This window comes from Cryptomeria japonica, chromosome 3, assembly GCF_030272615.1.
Source record: "Cryptomeria japonica chromosome 3, Sugi_1.0, whole genome shotgun sequence".
Classification (NCBI taxonomy): domain Eukaryota; kingdom Viridiplantae; phylum Streptophyta; class Pinopsida; order Cupressales; family Cupressaceae; genus Cryptomeria; species Cryptomeria japonica.
The window spans coordinates 901,891,424-901,914,604 of NC_081407.1; the positions used below are offsets into that span (position 1 = coordinate 901,891,424).

Below are 23,181 nucleotides of genomic sequence, written 5' to 3' on the forward strand. Positions count from 1 at the left end.
TTCAAACTCTGCAACTTAGCAACTTTCACCTGTTTATCACCTTCATATGGGATCTCAAGCTTCTCCCAGATCTCACATGCAGTCTGAAGTCCCATAACATTTGTCATTTTTGAATCAGTCAGGGCACTAAGCAATGCTTCCTTTGCTCTGATGTTATATTCTGCTTCCTTGACCTCATAAGGAGTGGATGGTCCATTATGAGGAACAACATAGACATTCTTTGTAATCTTCTAGTAATCTTCTCCAACATTTCAAATGCACCTCCATCTGGTTCTTCCACATAGTATAGTTGCTTCCATCAAACCTCAAACTGTCCTTCTTAAAGAGAATACCTTGAGCTGCCATCCCGAATCTCCTTAAGCAATTAAGCTTCTATCGGAGGATCTAGCTCTTATACCAATTGTTAGCAACATCCAAGAAGGAAGAATGAGAGGGGGGGGGGGTGAATCAGTTTTCACTGGAAGATAAAAATTTAAGCACGACAACAGATCTAACAAAATGCAGCAATAAATAAATAAGAAAATTAACAGAACGACACACAACACCAAGATTTTTGATGTGGAAAACCTGGTTAAGGGAAAAACCATGGTGGAAACCTACCCACAGTAAGATGATACTCTGTAGTAGTATGTGAAAATATTACAATGGGGATGCACATGCATTCAGGTATACTGCCTAGAGCTCACTGCTCAAAAGATATATGCCCGGAAGGCTACAACCCTCAGGGAAGTCTCACTGACTTACAATATGATTTGGACTACAATTCGGAAGAAGTGAACTGAAAGAATAGCATCTCCAAATGCTTGATTATAGTTCCGGTTAAGCATATATGTCTGCCCTGCAACACCAATCTCACCTCAAACTCAACACCGAATGATAAATCACTTGTTCGCACACAAATCTCTCTCTAATAATGCAGACACAACATCGACACCCAAACTACATGAATAACTCACCTATATATACAAATCACCAACCTTGATAACAAGGTCGACTAAACCCTCAACCCTCAATTACAAAATTACATCACATGATACAAAGATCGACCACCTGACCAATATAATGATTTACATAGCATATCATGGTCCTAATTCAAATTCCCAAACGATCAACTCCACCGGAAATCACGCCAAGATCAACCACAACATGCTACACCACCAGAAATATCACATAACACGAAAAATAATACCGGTTGATGAAAACCACCAAATAATCGCACAACGATCAATGCAGATCACCAAAACAAATAGGACACGACTAGGAAACACCAACAAGCATGTTAGAATCATCCGAAACAGTTGCACCAACACCATTTTTCAAATCTTCATCTGTCAACATCTAGAAACTCAAGAACACAATCAATCAACAACTGTTACGAAGAAAGATAGCTTGCAGAGCACCAAATCATGAACCATCTAAAATGAAGATACATAATGCCAACCAAAACAATATTCCATACTCTCAACACTAGATTTGATCACACTGCAATATACCAGAGGAAATATCAACCTCTGCAAAACAATGATCAACAACACCAAACTACAAAACTGGATCATAAAATCTTCCCAATCACACCGAAATAAATCATAGGAATATGTTGACATCAATGACAACAACATATCCTAGAAGCAACAATGATCAATCATATCCAACAATCTCCAACACCTTTCCATTGAGTAAAAATGATAAACAAAACCATCTTAAGGGACATAAATGCCATTTCCATACATAGGTGCATGTACAAGTTTTGTGATAAACTATATTGAATTTTTTTATAGCCACTTACAATTGAACAAGTGACATAAGTTAGGGTTGAATGTATAGTCAGACATGGGTATTGTTATTATATTCATCCCCTTAGATTTTTAAGTTGAGCCCAAATATCAAGAGAGATTACACACTCTTGTTGTAGGCCTTCAACCACCCTCAATCTATTAATGAACATTTATCTCATGCTCTTGAAGACATCCCTAGCCATGAAGGTGTGTCAAGCATGTTCTAGGATTGCGAACCTATAATTTTTTGAATATTTACTAATCACATGCTTAAGAATGTTCACATTTAGAAGTGCGCACTCATTTTTGGATTCATGTGCACATCAAAGTGGGGCCAAAATGTAGTGGTGAAATTCACACACCCATGCCAATTCCCATTCAGTTTTGCATATATTTGACACATGTCTTAATACGATTATATAATGACAAATTCACAAACTCTTATACTAAGGTTGTCTTCTTCCCCAATAATTATGTCTCAATATGATTACATAGTGAAAAGTCACATACTCTTATACTAAGCTTGTCTCCTTCCCCTATCCTTTATCCATCTCCATTTACATATATTTCTATTCATTTGACCTTTACCCCCCTTGATTACATACATTCCCACATATTGTCCATTAGTAGCTATTTATTACACCTACCATTTAACTCTTATCCATATATTCATTCCCCAACTTGAGATTTATTTCTGACGATTTTCGATTAATCCCATTATGGCAAGTTTGATCTTACTCCTGCCAGATTGACCCTAAATTAAACTTTTTAAATTCAAAATTATCAATTATACTCTTTTTCATTGGTTGTTGCAAGTCAACTTGGCACAAGTTTGTGCAACTATTTATCATGTCAAGATTGACATTTAAAGATGTTATTTTATGCATTTAAACTAATCCAATAAACACAAAGGAATACCCACATTACAAGACCATATGTTATATGATCACTTTAATTTGTAGCACTAAAACGAGCATGCCTACATCAATATTTGCATATAGGCCATTACATGCTTAAGTTTGTTGTCTTCCATTATTAACCAAGATCATGTCTTTTAAGGGGGTTGATTAGGGCGAACTTGATTATGTCACAATCGAAGAACTCCCCTAAGGTATTTTTAAATATCGCAAACTCTTACAGGTTATTAGACAATAAAGATCACCAAGTATAAGGTTGCAAAAGTTTGTAGATGAGCAAATCAAAATTGCTTTGCAAGGGTGATTCCTTTGCTACTTGAAATCAATCTTGAGCAACTTAGGATAAACTTGTAAAGAGTTCTTGATTTGCGTATGAGGTCAAGACAATATCAATGACCTTAATTTTTTGTACCGATTTTGTACATCCACAATATCCACATCCCATCATCAATTTGAAAGCAAAACATACCTATCTTAACATTTAAATTCTAAAAATAATATTTCAACTATCACTTCCCAACTCCTCTAAATCAGTTCTCCACTCCTCTTAAAAAAAATAAAAATAAAAAAATAAAATAAATCAATCTAAGTGGAGTGAGTGATTATTGTTTACATTTGTTTAATTGTCTTAAACTTATAAATAAAAATGTTTTATTCTTTTGAAATAATAAACCTAATAAAGATCAATTTAAAAAAGCTTTAAAAAAACCACCATTAAAGTCAAAGAATTATAAGAAATCTTATATATGAAAGCATCCCATATATTCTTAAATTAAACTTATATTACAAAAGCATCCCATATATTCTTAAATTAAACTTATATTACAAAAGCATCCCATATATTCTTAAATTAAACTTATATTACATTATAACATATATCCATCAACTAAAGTCATATTTCTAATATTCATTTATTTTTTATGTTTTAATTTTTAATTAACCAAACTAAGAAATATTTTTAGTCCACTATTTTTTAAGATTTTTTCTATCAATAAATTAAAATAATGAATTTAAAATTATATAAATTTAAAATAAAAATAAAATAATACATTTAAGTCACTTAAATTAAAAAACAAACAATAAACTCCACTATTAAGGCAAAATTTCATAAAGAATAATATTAAATATATTTTTACATTAAACGATGTAAGACTCAAACACAGATTCATCACTTTCCATCAAATAAAAATAAAATAATACATTTAAGTCACTTAAATTAAAAAACAAACAATAAACTCCACTATTAAGGCAAAATTTCATAAAGAATAATATTAAATATATATTTACATTAAACGATGTAAGGCTCAAACACAGATTCATCACCTTCCATCACATCATCTCTCCTTTTTCATTTTCTTTCTTTATATTTTATATTTTAATTTATAACTACTCAATCAAACATAATTAATTTAAAAAATATTCTTAAACCAAGTGTTTTGAAAATAGAAGAAAAATAAAGACAACTGTATTGAAAAGGAGCCAAAAAAACAGATTCCACTGTTCAAACCAAAGAACTGTAAGCAATCTCAAACAGAAGCATCAAATATATTTTAGAATAGATTATATTACCTTGATTGTTCTTCTGCATTTATTTTTATAAATTACGAATTTATTTTGGACGAAATGGATCTTGGATTCTTCATTGGATTCAAAAGTGCAATTCCAAAGTGTGGGTTTGGAGTATTAATTACCCAACTGGAGATATAACTCTCTGTCACCCATCTATTTATAGAAAAAACAAAAGAAAAGAACGGTCACCTGTAGTCAATGCAAGACGCTTTACCAACCTGCCCCTCCCTCAGCCTATCACATAAATGAATGTCGGTGTTCACGTTGTATATCACAGAATTTGGTGCTACTCTGCAAATTTACAGTTGGTTGACTTAAATGTTCCATACCTACTATTTGTAATCCCCGGAGTATGTTGAATCGCTCATCATCATCATCATCACCATCACCTTATTTTGGGTAAACTGTTTTTTTCATCCTAAATTACACTGTTTTCTCATTTGGGTGCAATTCATTTTCCTCCTAATCAGTTGGGTTTGACCTAACTCATGGGGATGTGAAAAAAATCGGACGTGGGCAATTTTTATTTCCGATGTGTCTGAAAAGTTAAACCCGTATTACCCACCTCTTATTTTGGACCATGAACTAATAATAGTAGTTACTTTTGTAATGGTAATAATTTCCTCTGATATCAGTAATCACCATTTCATTTCATACTATTCCAAGTGGGTTTTGCGAAAACTATGCAGAACATTTGGTTCTGGGTTTTGTCAAATGGTAGAAAATGTAGTTTTGGCTGTTTCTATTCAGTTGAAGACAGTGGAAGACTTTATAGGAGAGGTAAGGGAAACATATTATGCCCTTGTTTTGTCTGCCATCTTCTCTTGTCTATTCCATTCCAGTCTTGGCGACATCTAATTTCTGTACTGTGCCTCAGAATCCATTGTAATTTTTTCTTATTTCTAGAATCTATCATTTGTCGTATTATATGTACAGGGTTGTGTTTCTGTACTTTATTTTCAAGCAGTCGTTTCAATTGTGTGTAAGTGGGTGGCATGCAGGGTATGTTATTGCTCCACTTATAGTTTTTTGTTATTACTGTTTCATCACTGTGATCACGATTGGTGTAGACTGTAGTGTACACTATTCAGTAGACCAGATTAATGGCTGAGGGTTAACTTTTTAACACCTAAAAATGTGTAATGTGTGTTTGCACTCGACCTAAGGAGTGCACTTAGACTATTGTGTAGCTCAATACATTCTGCTGCTCCTAAGGATGGATTTAAATTCGTGTGCCAAGTTTTTTGAACAACAGTTTATGCGATGTTACTCAGATTTGAACATTTCTTACTCTTATTAAAATGGGGTTGGAGAAAGGAAAATTCTTTGATCATGGTTAGACGGCCAAAGGAAACAAAAATATTCCAGTCTGAAAATCTTGTGGCAGAAATTCAAAACATATGGAAATTTTGATGCGTTATGTTAAGAAGGTATGTAGTGGAAGCTACGCTGATTACCCAATCTATTCAATTTTGTTATAACAAATTCCAAGTCGGTATAGATGAATATAAAGCCAAGTGGTGTAAGTGATGATCTGAGGTTTTTATCTTTAAGACGCTGGATGCTGCTACTATTACAATAGCGGTTTATTTTTTTTCTCGTTCTGGATTTTAATGTTTTCATACCCTGTGAGACTCCATTTCGAGGTTCACTAAGAACTTGGCAATAAATTTCAGCAAGTGATGTGGGAATAGGTTTTCTTTTGATTTGTGACAATTCTGTATGTTTTGCTCTTGCTGGATTAAGTTAATACTGGCTGAGCCTCAAAAATGTTTTCCTAAAATATTTAAAAATGGATATGAAAAATATTATACTGGATTAATTACCCAAACGGCTTAACCTTCTAATATCCCGCAATTCTGGATATCTCATTCAGGGAGCATGGAAACATTGCCAAAAAATTGCAACCAAATCCTTCCAAGGTGCTATATCATGGCAATTTTTAGAGAAAGTTTAATTGAAATGTACTTATAACTTCTTTTTTATCTTTAAGGTGAAATTCTAATTTAATGCACCCTTAGCCCAAAAGTTGTTATTGCTTGGTAGTAATTTCTTTTCCTTTCAGAGAACAATGAGATGAAATTAGTTTGTGCACTCATTTTCATCAGTAGTTGCATCTGGCAGTTATTATTGAGCTGTCTTATCCAGCGTGCTTGAATTCATCCAATTATTCCTTACGTCATAACTTGTTATTTTTCTTAGGATGGCGTTCCTAGAAGAGGATTGCTGCTCCTGCCTTTCGTGTGTGGAATGCCCCATGAAATGTTTAAAACTGAAAAATAGGAATAAATGGAATCTTGGACTTCAAAACTGTATCAGCTTTTATCTCATAGGAGACTTTGAGCAGCCACTGGAGAAGTGGACTGGGAGTTTTCACACCTGCATCAACAATTTTCCTGCCATGGAGACACGTGTATCTTCTTCAAAATTTTCAAAGTTTCTCACTATATAATTTCCTGAGTGCTAAACTTTCTGTACAGTAAAATTTAGGAACGCCATGGGAACAGTCTACTGTGAAAAGGCTCACAAGTTTTATCAACCACATGTTGAGAAGTTTGAAATAGTCCTCTGCATGGGACCAATGAGAAGTTTTATCATACAGCTTTGAAAATGTGCCAGGCGACTCAGCCCTAATGCTAATCTTCCTCTCTTGGTTTCATTTTTCTCTTTATGTATCTTATATTGGGGAATATTGATATTATGTTTATAGGGGTTGAAAGGGATTGCAGCAATTAGTTTTTAGTCGAGTGGAAGCATTACTAATGTATTATCTCTATCCATGTAGTGTCAGATTTTCTCTTAAGAAATAACTCTAGAATAAATTCTATTTTGCTAATTGTAGCTGCTGGGATGTGCATCATAGTTGTGCACCAAAGCTTTTAACCATTAGGAGGTTATCTGTATGGTCAAAAATAATGTTTAAATGGATTATATTGTGATGGCATGTGTACATTCTCTTATCTGGTGTAAATGACTTGTCCGTTTTGCAGATATGATTATAAATTGAGTGTAATGTTGGAATTCTTGAAACGGTATGTTGTTTTTGGTTACACTTGTTATTTTTTATCTGTTTACAAGCTGATATTATTAATTCATTTCTAGAGTGCTATGGATTCATATAAACCCAATTCCTGTGCTTGAGTCAGTGTACGCTGCAGGTATTGGAGTGACAGGACACGGAATTATAATGTTGCAAATTTTGTACAACTGCAGACATGAGAATTAGTGAGGCTTCTACCTTTTTTAGCATTACATTAATTTCATCAATTTATTTTTGTGTTTTGTTTGATATTTATCTTTTCAGCAAATTATCAAGAATTTTTATTTGATATAAAGAGATTATGCACCATGCCTAATTTTTCCACAGTCTTATGGAAGTAATCTACACTCAATTTATATGGACTGATATATCACAGCAAGTATATGCTAGTAGAACATACAAGCTCAATATTCAGAGTATCAGGATGTAAAAAGAGCTAAAAGGTAAAGTTTTCCTGTACACCATCCATGGTGATCAATAAACATCATGGAAATTCAATATGTGGTTGTACCAAGAATATGAACAGAAGCCAGAAAGTAATATCCAGAAAGGGGATGGATAGGATCCAGTATCATCTTGAAACTGGGGAAGATATCTATAGGAAATAATAGGAAGGTGGATATGGAATTTCTGTGTGAAACATGAGCTCATTCCTATATAAAGTAATGATTTGAAGTTTTAGACAAGTTCTACATCAACTGTAGGCAATAGTGGAAATGGAATGTCTGTGTGAAACACAAGTTCATTTCTAGATGAAGAAATGATTTGAAGTTTTAAACAAGTTCTACAGCAATTATAAGCAATAGATACATAAACTTCCATCTTCATTTGTCTATAAACCTGATTGATATTAAGTTTTAACTCGTAAGAAATTGCTTGCCCTTGATGAGTTTTCTAGGTTCACCTTTATCATGAGTCTTATTGCTATTCAGGCATACCTATTTTTAAGGATGAAACTGCACGCTACCCTCTCATCTATATCAGAGTTGCTCCATATTTACGTCCCTTTCTAAGGAAGTCATATCATTCTTATTTTTTTTTAAAGAATGCAATTTCTCAAGTAGTTTCCTACCTTTCTCACTATATGACCATCGACATCTCAATGCTCATAAATATTCTCAGATATTTTGTTTTCAATATAGTAGTAGCTTTAAGCTTACATATCTAGTTACCTTTATCTTATCACTTGTAGCCACCTTGCTGTTTTCATACGTATATGAGGATGATGAACTCTTTTTCTTGTCCATCTTTAGATGTTGGGGTTAATCACACGTCTCATCCACATCTTTAGGCTTTGTTAGCAACATTGGCCTCCCGATGACTATGCAGTCCTCCAATATATTTTATCTTGATGTCATAATCTTGCAATTCTTTGCCTAAAGTTCATGACAAACAAGATAGAATTGCGTCTTAATCAACTCCTTTAAATTTGTCCCAAGTAGACATTGGTGGTAATTTTCTTAAGACATTGAATGATCATAACTCTTAAACCAAGAGAGTGCATGACTAACCAATCACAAATGGGCAAAGGAAATTTGCTGTTTCTCTCTAATATCATTAATTGAAGTGTGGCTCAAGTTGGAGTACCCTACGTTCAAGTTTAAAACAATTAAATTTCTACCTTGACTGTGCTTTGAAAGACAGTTGATTTGGGCGGTGTTTGATTGTTGCAGGCTGCTCCTTATGGCCTTGTGGTTGCTCCTTTCTAAATTCTTCACTAGTTTTGGAATCTCTATGGAATCCCTAGCTTCCCCATGAGAGGCTTCATGATCATCTCCAACCTGTCAAGCTTCCATATAGAGTGGGAGATGCTTGCAACATCCTCTTCTAACTTGTTGAATCCTTTTTTATCATCATGAAGTGCTCTTTCTTTTTCACGAGCTAGGCTTTTAATTTTCTTATCCCACTTCCTTGCAGATTTCTCTTGCTGTGAAGGAACTAATTCATTTTCTCTTCTTGCCTAGCTAATTTAGTCACATGCTTCATTTTACCAAACAATCATGGCACAAACACACAAACTAAGGATCACAATTGCTTCGGTACCAATCTGATTAATAATTAACATATATAATCTATCTAATTTACCAACACAAATCTTATCTTATGCAAAAACAACTTGATTGATCATGTATGTTATCCTCTTAATGATTTGCTTAAGAAAACAATAAATTGTGCTTAGCAATTAGTTGCTTAAATGCCGCAAATTGTTGTAGGTGGTTTTATGCTTGAGAAAAATTTAACAGGGAACTGAAACACAGAGAAAAGAAGAGCTTATAAGAAGAGGGATTGTGCTGGAGAAACCTAATGTGGGATGCCATCTCTTGGCACTTTTGCTTGTACCTTTACAAGCCAAGTTACCTTATCAGGATTTCCAAGATCATCAACAACATATCAACGGTGTTAATACAGCTTGCTGTCCTATGCAATTTATTTCAAAAAACAGTCTGCTACCAGTCCAGTCACATGTTACAACTCCCAAAATTCTTAACCAAAATCTTTTAGTTGCATACTTATTTAATTTGAAATGTGAATTGAGATTAGTGACTTAGTTAGCTAAACTTAACTTTCTCAATCCATTTGGGTCAGGGTATGTGTTATTGGATTTTTTTCCCATCTTATAATTTAGATCTTGCTTAACCTAATCATTACTAATAATGGCAGTACCTATTTGCTTTGTTTTTCACAATTACATTTTCAGTAAAATACCTCTTCTTTGTCAATTTCGACAACTATAATAATTCGCTTGACTTGTACATGGCAAGCTATCTATGCCAATTGTGAATAGAAATCTGCTGAAACTTGGATCTTGTGATTTGTTCAACAATCCTCTCCAGCTTCTCCATGTCTGTTAGTGCATTATTCGATGCATGCATCTTGGGCTTTAAAAATGCCAATAATTGTTGTGCACCATCAACCTAGCAAAACAACAAACATATTGTTGGCTTACAAGAAATATGTATGTTGGCTTACAATAAATTATTTAGTTCTTGAAGAGAGTCGAGGAATCACCATCGGCAATGGCACCAATGTGTTTGAGGAACTTGTTGTCTTTTTAGCATTTGAGGCCCTTTTAGAGGTCACAAATAGTTTTGATAAGAGATGGTGGATTGTATCGGAGATGCCTGCAATATCCCCTTTTGTAAATGCCCTAGGTTTTGCCCTAAAATCACAATTCCAAGTAAAGCAAGAAATGAAATAGAGTCAGAGATATCATTTACCAATTAGATCCTGTTTGAGACCTTGCAATCATGTTAGATAATCATTGAAAGCATAATCCATAAAATAGATCTTTCCTACTAGAAACATTATCTTAATTAAAGCATAGATTTTTCCTACCAGGGTTGGGAACATTAACTCAATCATATGATATATCAAATTTCGTTAATTGAGTTCAACCATAAAGGGTTAGGATAAGGTGGCATGATAGGGTGCTTGAAGCGATCCTCTACTCTAGGCCCAAGAACGGATATCCCATCCCTCTTGGCGTCACGATGCCTTTCGCCATCTCATATGAGGTGGTGTACCTTGTGTGAGGAATCCTATAGCCATTCTCCCTCATCTTACCACCCTTATTCTCCTCCCAAAGATTGGGGTTCCTTAATCCAATAGTCAGCCATGGTAGAGGTTTGAGGTGAAACTACAATAGGGTGTCTGGAACATCCTCCCTTCTAAGCCCAAGAGCAGGGCATTCCTTGGACCTCCCTGGCCTCGTGGGACTATCAGTCATCACCATGAGGTGGTGTGCTTAGAAGAGGACCTCATAATTGTTTCACCTCCTTGTATTACCTCACTATCTCTATCATGGTTGTTTGCAGCAGATTGACAAATAGATTAGAAATTTTGCATTACTGCCTATGTCAATATATTAGAGATCAAATACGTCCTTATACATGCTCATACATTTTGCAGCCTATATTAATATGTGAAGATTCTGCATAAAACATTATCAGGCTTCATATATTAAGCATACATATTAAGTACATATCCATGCATATCACAAAGAATAGCAATGCCACTGCCTGCGATATTAAGGATTCTGGTCTGATTTCCATATTGAAGACTGCTTATGTCCTTCCCAAGATCTGCTCACATATCTTCATAAGATCTGCTTATACACTTTACTAAAATCAGCTCATAAAATCTAATTTCAATAATTTCAGATCTGCTTATAAGTCTGCTAATGAATGGAGAGATATTCTTAAAAAAGCCTCCTATTCACATCTCCTCTTAACCTTGCTTTATACCCGATCTAACATACCCCTTCACCAAGGAATGCGACTCTTCCCAAGATGGGTGATCCATTCAAGAGAGGTCGGCCCTTGCAAAAACAATTATATATATTTATTTTGAAATTTAAATCTCAAGGAGGGGCGCTAAAACTCCACGGGTTGGCTTCTTAAAGAGATTATTATAAATGTTGCTTTTAAGTGTTCGTAACCGTGTTGGCACCTCAACCATTCCATTTTCTAATCGGCCATTTCTAAATTGTAACCTAAACTTAATAAATTCTAATCTGGGTTGGTATAAATTCAATGGATTATTTTATTATTTTGGGCTGTGATTCATGTCTTTAGTTGGGGTATGACAATGCCGTCAATCATAATGCGTAGCTCAAGTTAGCATATTTATCCAGTTATGCTGTCCTTCTAGTCATAACTTTTTTTTTGATAAGCAAGATGGCTCTTAGCTTATTATGCCCAAGTATTTTGGAGCATTGTTAGCTCTTTTTGATGGGTTTAGTCATAATGTTGTGGTAAAAACTATATAAAAATGATTTACTACTGCATCTTCTTCCTGATCACACCATTGGATATTAATGTCTAGCTTAGATGGGCTTGTTATGGCTTACTAAAGGTTGTTAATTTTAGGTAGTTTTTTAAGCTGGCTGCTTCTTCTGCACTTGTAGTGATTGGGTGAACTCTTATCATTATTCTGGCCTAAACGATGCTTTTTCAACAATTCCTCAATATTATTGGTGATTCATCTTTCATAAGAACTCCCCAAGAATTTGTTTCCATGTAATGTCCCCTAATTAGTTATACTTTAAATTAACCTAAATTTTCCCAAATCTAAAATAGGTAATTAAGTTTATGGGAGTACCTTTGTATATTGTTTTCCATTAGTATTATATTTTTTAGATAAAACCAGATTGTAGGCTAGTTGCCATTCTTTATTATCCAATTCTTAGTGCACTAGGGTAGGCTAGCTGGATAGGGTGTCCAAGAGACCCTCCACCCTTGGCCCAAGAGCAGATGCTACATCCCTCTTGGCTCCATGTGGTAGGTGTTAAGTATCCATCATGGAGTGGCGTACCCAGTGAGGTGTCCTATCGCCATTTCCCCTCATCACAACCACCTCCTCTCTTAAGCCCAAGAGCAGATGCTTCATCCCTCTTGGCTCCATGTGACAGGGGTTAGGCATCCACTATGGAGTGGTGTACCTAAGAAAGGGTCCCACGTACATTAAGCAATGAGTTTGCAATTTATGAGTCTTGTAGGGGTTACAAGTTCCCTAAGTTTAACATTATTATACCATCATATTGATCATAATAGATCACACAGTATGAGTCGGAAATGAACAGATTGGAGAATACATGCAGTGGATGATCATAACAATGATCTGCTATCAATAATAGTATGCAGAGAATATTATCAGAAATATGCACAGAACTTCATACCGGAATATAGTCTTATCTTAACAATAGTTGCAGATTTGATCTCTTTATTATGCTCACCTCTTCCAGCATTGTTCGATGCCTTTCCTTTGAGTGGTTGTTATGCTGTATATAAACTCTTGATTTGCATGGAAAGTTATGTCTTTCCAAACAGTCACTATCCTTGCAAAGGGGGTGACTGCTCATATCATGTCTTTTGCCTTAACGAATTAATCTACTGCTGATTATCGCACCTGATCAAGGATTATTAATAATACTAGTTAATGTAAACACAATTCTTATTGTTCCATTAATCCATTTGCTGACATACTAATGCTGCATTGATGTATAATAAGATCTCTACCTGGATTGGTATCACTGCTCTGCAATAATTAAATGTGCCTTTTTGTATAGTGCTTGTTGTTTTTAGACCATCCTATGCATCAGCCTTATATATGCCTTTGTTTGAGTATGGAGACGGTCTATAACTTCATAACAGTTCTGATCTGATCTGATCGATGGTGATGTTGCTAAATGCTTTGATTCCTTTTCTGTTGTTGTGTAGCTAGGTTGGATCCCTTCTAGGGCCGACCTAGTGTACAAAATGGCAAGTGGCCCGTCGGCCTTGGCATTTGGATATCTCAGTTGTATGAGTCTAATTTGGGGTAGGCCCTATTTGGGCGAACAAATTATGGGTAACTTGTGATTAAGTTAAATGTAACTTGCAACTAAGGGAGACCCATATGTAACTTGTAATATATAGGTTTGACCCTATCCTTGGCGCCAAAAGTATATGGCTGACTTGAGATCTATTAGGAGGTATTGATTCATATATATGCAAGGTCATGATTGCATCAATAGCAATGAATTCAATAACATGAAGGACATGTAGTGTGCTTGGGGGTGACGATAAGAGCTTATCGTCTATGGTTGGGAAGGCAACGTATCTGATGTTTGCCTGTGGTTAACGAGCACTACCATAAAATCAACATGGTATCAGAGCGGGTTCCTTCTATAGAGCCTAACCGCTTGAAGGTAGATCCTCTGCTTTTGAGGGAGTTCAATCAAAGTAATTTGCAGACTGAGAAATCTAAGTGCAAGCAAAAGTTGATTATCGAGCCTCTCAACTCAGTCGTGAGCACCGCATATGCTCTGCGGCGAGTAATGACCGTTGAGGTGCCGATGATCGCCATAGATTTGTCGTTAGTGCTCAATGACAGATTCAGTCCGATGCCTTGGCGTTGAGAATCGCCAAGCCTAGTATTGAAATGCTGATGGTAAGTGGAGTCGCTATGGACATCTGTCTGTTTTAACATTCTATATTCAAATTCTTCATTCGGGGAGGAGAACATGTTGTGGAGATCGCTCGCTTCACGACGCTCGTGGCTAGAGACATCGACAAGGTGGCAGCAAGCATTATGAGGATTCAACGAAGTGACGCGAGTCAATACGCGTGCTATTGACTGTTCAGTGTAATGGAAGGTTGAGATCGAGCAACAACATAGTGGCGAGTTTTCTAATGATCACATTAAGCCGTACACAAATGTGAAATGTGTGCATATGGGGACAAAAGCGAATGGAGGCACCTAACGATTAGGAATGGTGGAGAAGGCCTTCGTGCAATAACGCCTTGCAACAACTTTCACATCATCCTAGAAGCTTTGAGAGTCACATGAAGCATTCGTTTCGCTGAAGCCTGCATAGGCATCGGATGATATTGCAACTGAAGGTCCAGTTATTCGAGTTCTTACTTATGTCGCTCTTGAAGATCATCTAAAGTTTGTCCTAGGATGGGCACTGCAGCTTAGCATTCTGGCACACCCTGCTGCAAGTGGATTTCTGTCGCATTTATGTGGTTGGTCCATCACTTTGCTGTGGATGGTATTAAAGGCAGTTCTTCAGATGATGCTTAAGCTATGCTCGAACCAGATATTGTGGACAAATGATGAGTGATGACGAGGGCCAAAGGCCATGCAACCATCAGATCATCACTAGGTGCTTTGGTGTGATCAATCCAAGTGAATGGAAATTCCATTGTTGAGCAAAATTATAAAAGATAAGTACTCTTTATGTTTGAATAATGCTACATCATTGAATAGTGAATCATGTATTGACATTTCCCTTGACTATCATTATCTCTCTCTGAAATGCTTCCAGGACGAATCAAAGATTGCATTCAAGGAAGGAAGATTGCTTGCATTTCTTCGCAGAGGAAGAATCAACATTTAGAGGGAGTCTGACATATGGTCAGAAGTAACCTTGGACGAAGAGATCAGAAGGTTGATATGTGCTTTAGAGGAAGCATGACATTTCAGCTTCAGAGGGAGCTTGACATTTCAGCTTCAGAGGGAGCCACGTCATCATGAAGATTTGGTTAATGCATTTTTCTCTATGATGGAGAAATTTGAGGTGAAAGCCCTTTTTAATGAGTTCTTCTCTGTGAGGGAGAAGATTGAGGTGCAATCCCTTGTTAATGAGTTCTTCTCTGCGAGGGAGAAGTTCGAGGTGCAATCCCTTGTTGATGCATTCTTCTTCGGGAGAAGTCTGAGGTTAAAGCCCTCGTTCCACCCTCTGCGAGTAGGTATGGTGGATCCACCCTTTGCGAGTAGGCATGGTGGAGATGCATTCTTCTTTGGGAGAAATCTGAGGTTAAAGCCCTTGTTCCACCCTTTGCGAGTAGGCATGGTGGAGATGCTTTCTTCTCTGGGAGAAGTTTGAGGTTAAAGCCCTCATTCCACCCTCTGCGAGTAGGCATGGTGGTAAAATGCACCCTTCTCTGGGAGAAGGTTGAGGTGAAATCTCTCTTCCACCCTCTGCGAGTAGGCATGGTGAGCCCACCCTCTGCGAGTAGGTAAGGTGGGTATCATGGTAGAAATTCCATGATGTGCTTATTCACCCTCTAGGAGTAGCTATGGTGAATGTATTATTCATGGGAGTAGCCATGGTGGTAGTCACTATGTGACTTGGTTATTCAAAAGGAATCCTCCCTAGCTAAGAGGGAGTGTTGTTGTGTAGCTAGGTCGGATCCCCTCTAGGGCTGACCTAGTGCACAAAATGCCAAGTGGCATGTCGGCCTTGGCATTTGGATATCTCAGTTGTATGAGTCTAATTTGGGGCAGGCCCTATTTGGGCGAACCAATTATGGGTAACTTGTGATTAAGTTAAATGTAACTTGCAACTAAGGGAGACTCATATGTAACTTGTAATATATAGGTTTGACCCTATCCTTGGCACCAAAAGTATATGGCCGACTTGAGATCTATTAGGAGGTATTGATTCATATATATGCAAGGTCATGATTGCATCAATAGCAATGAATTCAATAACATGAAGGACAGGTAGTGTGCTCGGGGGTGACGATAAGAGCTTATCGTCTATGGTTGGGAAGGCAACGGATCTGATTTTTGCCTGTGATTAACGAGCACCACCATAAAATCAACACTTTCCATTATATCTCTCAATGTGAGGGAGAGGTCACACCTCTTCATCATGCATGCCCTTTGGCAAGAGACACACCCTTTCACCATTAGCACCTTTTGAAAGAGTGCAACTCTTCATTATTTCTGCCCTTTGAAAGGGACATAACCTTTCATAATCAGATCTGCACTTCTTATTTAAATCAGATGTGCACTTCTCATTTCCAAATTATTCCCCTCTCAAATGAGGTTCTCTTCTCCCTTTTATATCTCATTGTTGAGGGAGTCGCAACTTTTCCTTCCATGTCTTTTGATCATTCATTAACTTAATTAGCTTTTAATTAATTATATTTAATTATATTCTTTTATATTTTAATTTAATTTTTAATATTTAAATTTTATTATTATTATTTATTATTAAATTCTATTTCAAAGTGGGGACATTACATTCCATGCTCATTTTTAAGTAACACGATGCCTCAAAAGTATGGCCTTTCCTTCTCATATAATTCCCTTAATACTTTTTCCTAATAAAAGGTCATTTATCATTGTCTTTCCTAGTATTTTTTTGGGGTGCACCCCAGGGTAAAAACTGCTGAACTTAGAGCAGGGACATCTTGGGTATGGCAAGATGAAGATGAAGCATCCCTTGCCATCCTTTTGCCCCCACAACTGTTGGAAGATCGATCCTAGGGTGGCCTTGTAGTGCAGGGGATGTTCCTTATGCCATTACAAACAAAAAACTCCTTTAAATTGCAGGTAAGTTCTGTAAATTTTCTTTTCATAAATATTTGCAAGTTTAAGAATCCTCATTACTATTTCCTAGAAAGCAGATGAAATGAGAACGTAGAAGAAAATAAATAAAAAGGATGATGATGTTCCACTTCTTCAATTGTACAATCCTCACCTTCAATCCCCATGCTGTATATTATACAACCACTCCTCCGTAAGCTTTACTTCAAAAAAAAATAAATATAAAAAAATAAAAAAATTTCAACTTAAGCTCAGCTGATTTACTTTTTATACTTTATTTTTTAAACCTAGAATTTCAATTAGATATAAGAATCAATAACATCAAGTTTGATTAATCTACTAATTCAATTAATTTATATAAATAATCAATAAATTATTATATAATTTTTTAGATTTGTATGGATTTGTAAAAGAGGGAAGTGGGTCCCTTGCGCTTTTGATTAATTGAAAAGGAAATTTACAATGAGTTCTACGGTGCCAGGTTATATTTCATGCCTCAAATGCTAAAATACTAGCGAATACCACCAGTTGGCTTCCAAAACTGCAGGCTCTTTTCCCCTAAGACTACTAATCACAACCAAGACAAGGGTAACAAAATATATTGGACAAAGAGATAGACCATCAACAAGGAAAGACCAGCTTGAGGCCAATGTATAGGAGTAAGGCTTTTCCTCTTCTTCTTCAGGCTTTGCAGAATCTAGGATGGTGATCCTTGAAGCCTTCTTTGACAGGACAATCAAATAGAGACAAAAAGATAACAGGTAGGCCTTGATTATCAGCCATGAGAAGACCTTCTAGAGTTCACTATAATCAAATATAAACACAACCATGCATGTGCAACTAATGATGGAAACAAGTGACAATCACTATAGATTAACCCTTAACATACCTGTAATGTCCCCTTTTTGAAATAATAAATAATAGTAAGTTAAAATATAAAAATAAAAATAGAATATAATATAATTAAAATTTAATTAAGTTTAATGAATGGTCAAAAGGCATGAAATGAAGAGTTGTGACCCCCTCAAACATGAGACATAAAAGGGAGATCATTTCATTGAGGAGGACATCCATGGATCATCATAATTGAATCACTTATCAATTGGGAATGATGGAAGTAATCAGTCAGCGTGGAAATAAATTATTATTCTCAAAGGCAGCAATGAAGGGAGCCGACTCAATTCTTGTGACGGGTGGTGACTCTTTCAAGGAATGGATATAAAGCGGAAACCATTTCATTGAGAGAATCAAAGTTTGAAAACTCAGACTTGGCAGCCCAAAATAGGACTTAGACTTGGGATTCGGCACAAACTCAGCAAAAAAGTCAGCTAGGATTCTGCAAAAAAGAAAACAGTAGTTTTACCATTAAATAAAAGAAATTAATTCATTTAGAGAACATGAAAGCCTAATTTGACATCAATTTGTCATAATTCAAACATTACACGTCATATGATTGTTAGACACTCAATATTTGGAATTTCATAATTCATACTCATAGTTTTAAACTTTCAAATGTATAAAAGCATCATAAATTTATTAATGTTTGCATATAATGATATGTCAAAATGAGAAAAACAGCCAAATACAATCTACATCTTCCTCTTTCCCCTTCTAATGTAACTCAATTTGTCAGGTGTCGAACTAAAAGAAGTGAAGGAAAAGTCACAGTATAAAAATGATGATGAATTGTTTCTTCAACATTGTCTTTTTGGATCTCAAATGCTCCTCTTATCCTCTCCTTTCCTATTTTGGTGTTCAGCCATGTTTTGGTCAAGATTAAACAAAAAGAAGTGAAGGAAAAGTCAACTTTTTAATGGTTTTTTACCTCCCTAGCAGCACCCAGGTGGATCCGAGAGTCCGTGCCCAAAACGCGGGAGTTTGAGTTTGGGACTTGAAGAGTCCTAGGGGGAGACTCGGACGAGTAATCCCTAAAACTCTTCCGGACTCGTCTAGGGAGTCAATGGCAAGTGGACTCAGCCAGAGATAGGACTTGGGAGTTTGGAGAGTTCTGGAGTCCTCAAACTATGGATCAGAGAATCATGGAGTAAATCATGAATTTATAAAGGAAGCAAGCATTCAATCAATCCATTGGGAATAGAACATTATGGGACTTTTCAAGTAAATTGAATTATGTTTTCAAGAGTAGTGTTGATGTGAGAAAGGGTGAGACTCTTTCATTAAGAAGATATACATATAGATACATGGAGATCATTCCAAGCAAACATCATTACATCATCACTCATCAATGCATCAAGAAATCAAGCAATCTATCAATCAGCAAAGATCAAATCAAGCAATCTATCAATCAACAAATATTAAATCAGAAAAGTAGGCAATTGAGCAATCAAATCATGATCAATCATAGAGTCATCTTGGGATCAGAAAATCAATCCAAGCATCAATCATCCAAGAAACTGAATCAACTCAGAAATTCATTTCTTTCAAGTATCAATCTGAGAAATTCATTCAGCAATAATAAAAATCAGAAATTCACTCAAGTATCAATTCATAAAAAGCATCAAATCATGGTTGAGGAGGATGAAAACCCTCCAAGGTGGGCTAAGAGTTGGATGGATGAAGACCCTTCCATGCTCTTTGGCAAGCTGTGGACAAAACCCTTGGTATTGTCACTGTCAAGTTAGGGATGAAAGCCTCTAGTTCAGCAGATTTGTAAGTATTTAATGGAGAATTTACAATTTAATTGATTTTGAGTATTGTGCTATGATTTATTAATTTGAATATTATCATAAATTTGGAATGTTCGATAAAACTATTATCAATTTGAGTAAATGTTATTGTTTTAAGGCAAAAAATGAGGAATATCCCAAAAGGGGACATTACAATTGGTATTAGAGATTGTTCCTGCCAGCGTGTGAGGTAAAGATGAAAAAGATGGATGCATATTAATAAAAGAGATTTTAAGTTCTGTGAAAGGAAGTGGACATGGATCCTATTCAAGAGTTATTGTACAAGTCAATGGTCCAATGGAACAACCATCAACCACTAATCCAATCAGAGTTTAAAGTGGAACCAAAACACACATGTTTATGATGGAAATGATGACATGCTTTTGAAACATATGGGCTTGAGATCTCCTAAATTAATGTAACCTAAGGATCTCAATGGTTCATTTGTAACATTGGAACATGAATAGGCTTATCTACAATCCTGAAAGGAGAGCTAAGCACTTGAATTTTTTCCCTTTGTTGTAATGGAATTGAGATTGTGAAGTGTATGTGATATAGGTTAATTATGGCAAAATGAGTGATTTCAACATAAACAACAGATTACAAAAAAGATAACAGACACAATAAGCCAGATTTAGAATAGAGATATAGAGAGGAGCTTGGATCTGAAAATTGGAACAAAAAGTGTCGGACACAGGTCCTTGGCGCCCTAGTTTGAAGGTGTTTGAAATTGATAAAGATCATTTGAAATGCAGTCAAGAGGCTCTGAAACATTGTCTCCTAGAAATTAAGGTCAAAGTGGTAGGACATGGGTGGCTGGTGAATTAGTCTAGGGTTTTTCGTTTGTTCAAAGTTTGTTGCAACATTCCGCTCTGCGCTCTTGTACCACTTTCATTGTTAAATTTGAACTTGCACAGAAAAAATGGGGAAGAAGGGTTGTGCTGTATAGGGGCTTGCCTAAGTCAAATCATGTTAATGTTCCCACCTCCACGATAGTTATGATGATAAAAAAGAGTGTGTCCTATGGAGGACAGAGGTTAAACAGTAACGGAAATGCTGAATTGACAAATGTTACCTCAAGTATGAAACCCTTGGCATGGAATTTCACACAAGGTTTGAGTTGATGGAGTGAAGTCCTGCAATAGATTAGTGCATGCTTTCATCATGAAGAAACACAATGCAGTCAATCATGATTGCTGTACCAAACTTATATGCTTGAATGCTTTCCTCCTTGAATGTAGATCTGAACTTGAATGACCTGAATTGCTTATGAATGTCCTTGAAAGTGTAGGTTAGAGTTTGCAATGAGAGAGGGAGTTGTATTAATATGCAACTTACACCTTTTCAAATTTATTTTCTGGGGAAGGCTGATTGAACAAAGCAAATTCCTGCTATTTGCATAGCGGACATTCATTTTTGAAATTTGAGTTCAAATTGCTTGGATAGGGGTGCCCAATGCCCTAGTCCTGGCAAAGCGAACAGCATAAAATGTTGTGAATAGGGGAATGCACCAAGTTTACGGAAATGGTCCTAAACTTGAGGACAATTAGGCACATCTGCCAAAGTGGGTCCTAGTGTGAAATTGTTAAGGTATACAATTTACGACACTACAATTTTTTTCATTCTTAAAAAATTGATTACATCAGATACTTTAGCAGATTTATATCACAACCAAACCCACCATCAAAGTCACCATTGCAAGTCAACCACAAGTAGTAGGTGCCTAACTCTAACCATGACATATCATCTAACACTTCAGGCACGTTCACAGTAGTGCAGGGTGAGTCATTAAGAACCATACCAACATCATGTTCACAGTAGTTCAGGCACATCACCACCTTCCCATAGCATTAAAAGCTTGACCTTCATAAAAATAAGAGCTTCATAATCGCAAGTGCTCACATCAAGCTCTTGGACAATAGGCAGCCAGCATACATTATTGTTACATTTGTAGATATACTGTTCAACACCTGAATTATAAGCATTCAAACCACAACTCAATTCAGTTAACGCTATAAGACACTTCAAGTGAAGAACCAAGTTCTTCAACTTGCCCCTCTGTTTCAAGCTTATTTTGGCAAATTTTGAGCTGTATTCACTGCTGAAAGCAGACTGGTAACACTTCACCTCTTCTTCCTAATTCACTTGAACATTCTCTATATGCATCTTCTTTGTCTTACAATGAGCATGAGAGTGATTGCATGTCTTGCACCAAAGAAATCGGCTCTCATATGTGTCGACATGATCACCATCGTCACATTCATCAAGGACAAGTTAACGCTATAAGACATACTGTTCAACACCTGAATTATAAGCATTCAAACCACAACTCAATTCAGTTAACGCTATAAGACACTTCAAGTGAAGAACCAAGTTCTTCAACTTGCCCCTCTGTTTCAAGCTTATTTTGGCAAATATTGAGCTGTATTCACTGCTGAAATCAGACTGGTAACACTTCACCTCTTCTTCCTAATTCACTTGAACATTCTCTATATGCATCTTCTTTGTCTTACAATCAGCATGAGAGTGATTGCATGTCTTGCACCAAAGAAATCGGCTCTCATATGTGTCGACACGATCACCATCGTCACATTCATCAAGGACAAGTTCTTCCAACCGAAAATCAGTCATTGTACTGTCATTCATATTAGCAAACTCTTCATGGAGTATAGAATCATTCCTTTAATCTTCATGTGTACAAATGCATATTCAGGGATCTTGGTATTGTTGATGCGTTTTTTATGCACTATGCAACACATAATAAAATACTAAGTATTCTATCCTCTCTTTAACAAAATCCTCCCAAGTGCTAAATTGCGTGATCAAATGGGATGACTCCAAGGTTCCGAATGTCAGGTCTTGACGTGCTCTTGGATAGACTCAATTTATTTGATATGATATTGCTGGAATCACAAGATGGACTTATGTTGAATCTTGAATGCTTGAATATCGCTGGAACGTGAAAATTAACCTGATTTGAAAAAATAGCAAAAGGAGTGAAGGGTTGAGAAAGTTAATCCAAACCTAAGAATGCAAGGCACTATGAATGGTATAATGAAATTCAACTAGACTTTGCTTTGCTATGCAAAGCAACAACTCCACAAAATTTAGTGCAATCTCCTAACGTAAGTGTATGATGTTCAAATCACTAGCAACGACATAAACACCATCAAGACGGTGCATCCCAATGAGCAACTAGTAATTGAAGTTAAGCTTATAAAGAGTTTAGGCCACCACGCAAATGTTTCACAATCACTGAAATACTAGTAGTATGAAAATAGGAATTCCACCATTAACCATTCATAAGATCTTCCATCCATCTAATTATCACCATCTAACATGAGGATCCAACAAGAAACCATGCAATTATG

General features: G+C 36.1%; 1 protein-coding gene across 11 annotated transcripts in view; it reads left to right on the top strand.

Moving 5' to 3' along the window:
- The first annotated feature begins 4,180 nt into the window (after window positions 1–4,180).
- LOC131066370 (uncharacterized) overlaps window positions 4,181–23,181 on the top strand; it is a 62,774-nt gene continuing 43,773 nt past the window's right edge. For 3 of the 11 annotated variants that reach the window (XR_009111654.2, XR_009111657.2, XM_058001121.2), the window contains exons 1-3: window positions 4,680–5,041; window positions 7,252–7,293; window positions 7,408–7,486. Coding sequence is in view for 1 of the 11 variants with exons in the window: in XM_058001121.2 (XP_057857104.2) it covers window positions 7,477–7,486 (10 nt within the window). In the remaining 10 variants the exon portion in view is untranslated. Of the gene's footprint in view, window positions 4,209–4,330; window positions 5,042–5,206; window positions 5,692–6,463; window positions 6,675–7,251; window positions 7,294–7,407; window positions 7,487–23,181 lie in introns of those variants that run through there. The other 8 variants (XR_009371793.1, XR_009111658.2, XR_009111655.2 and 5 more) reach the window with 8 other exon arrangements.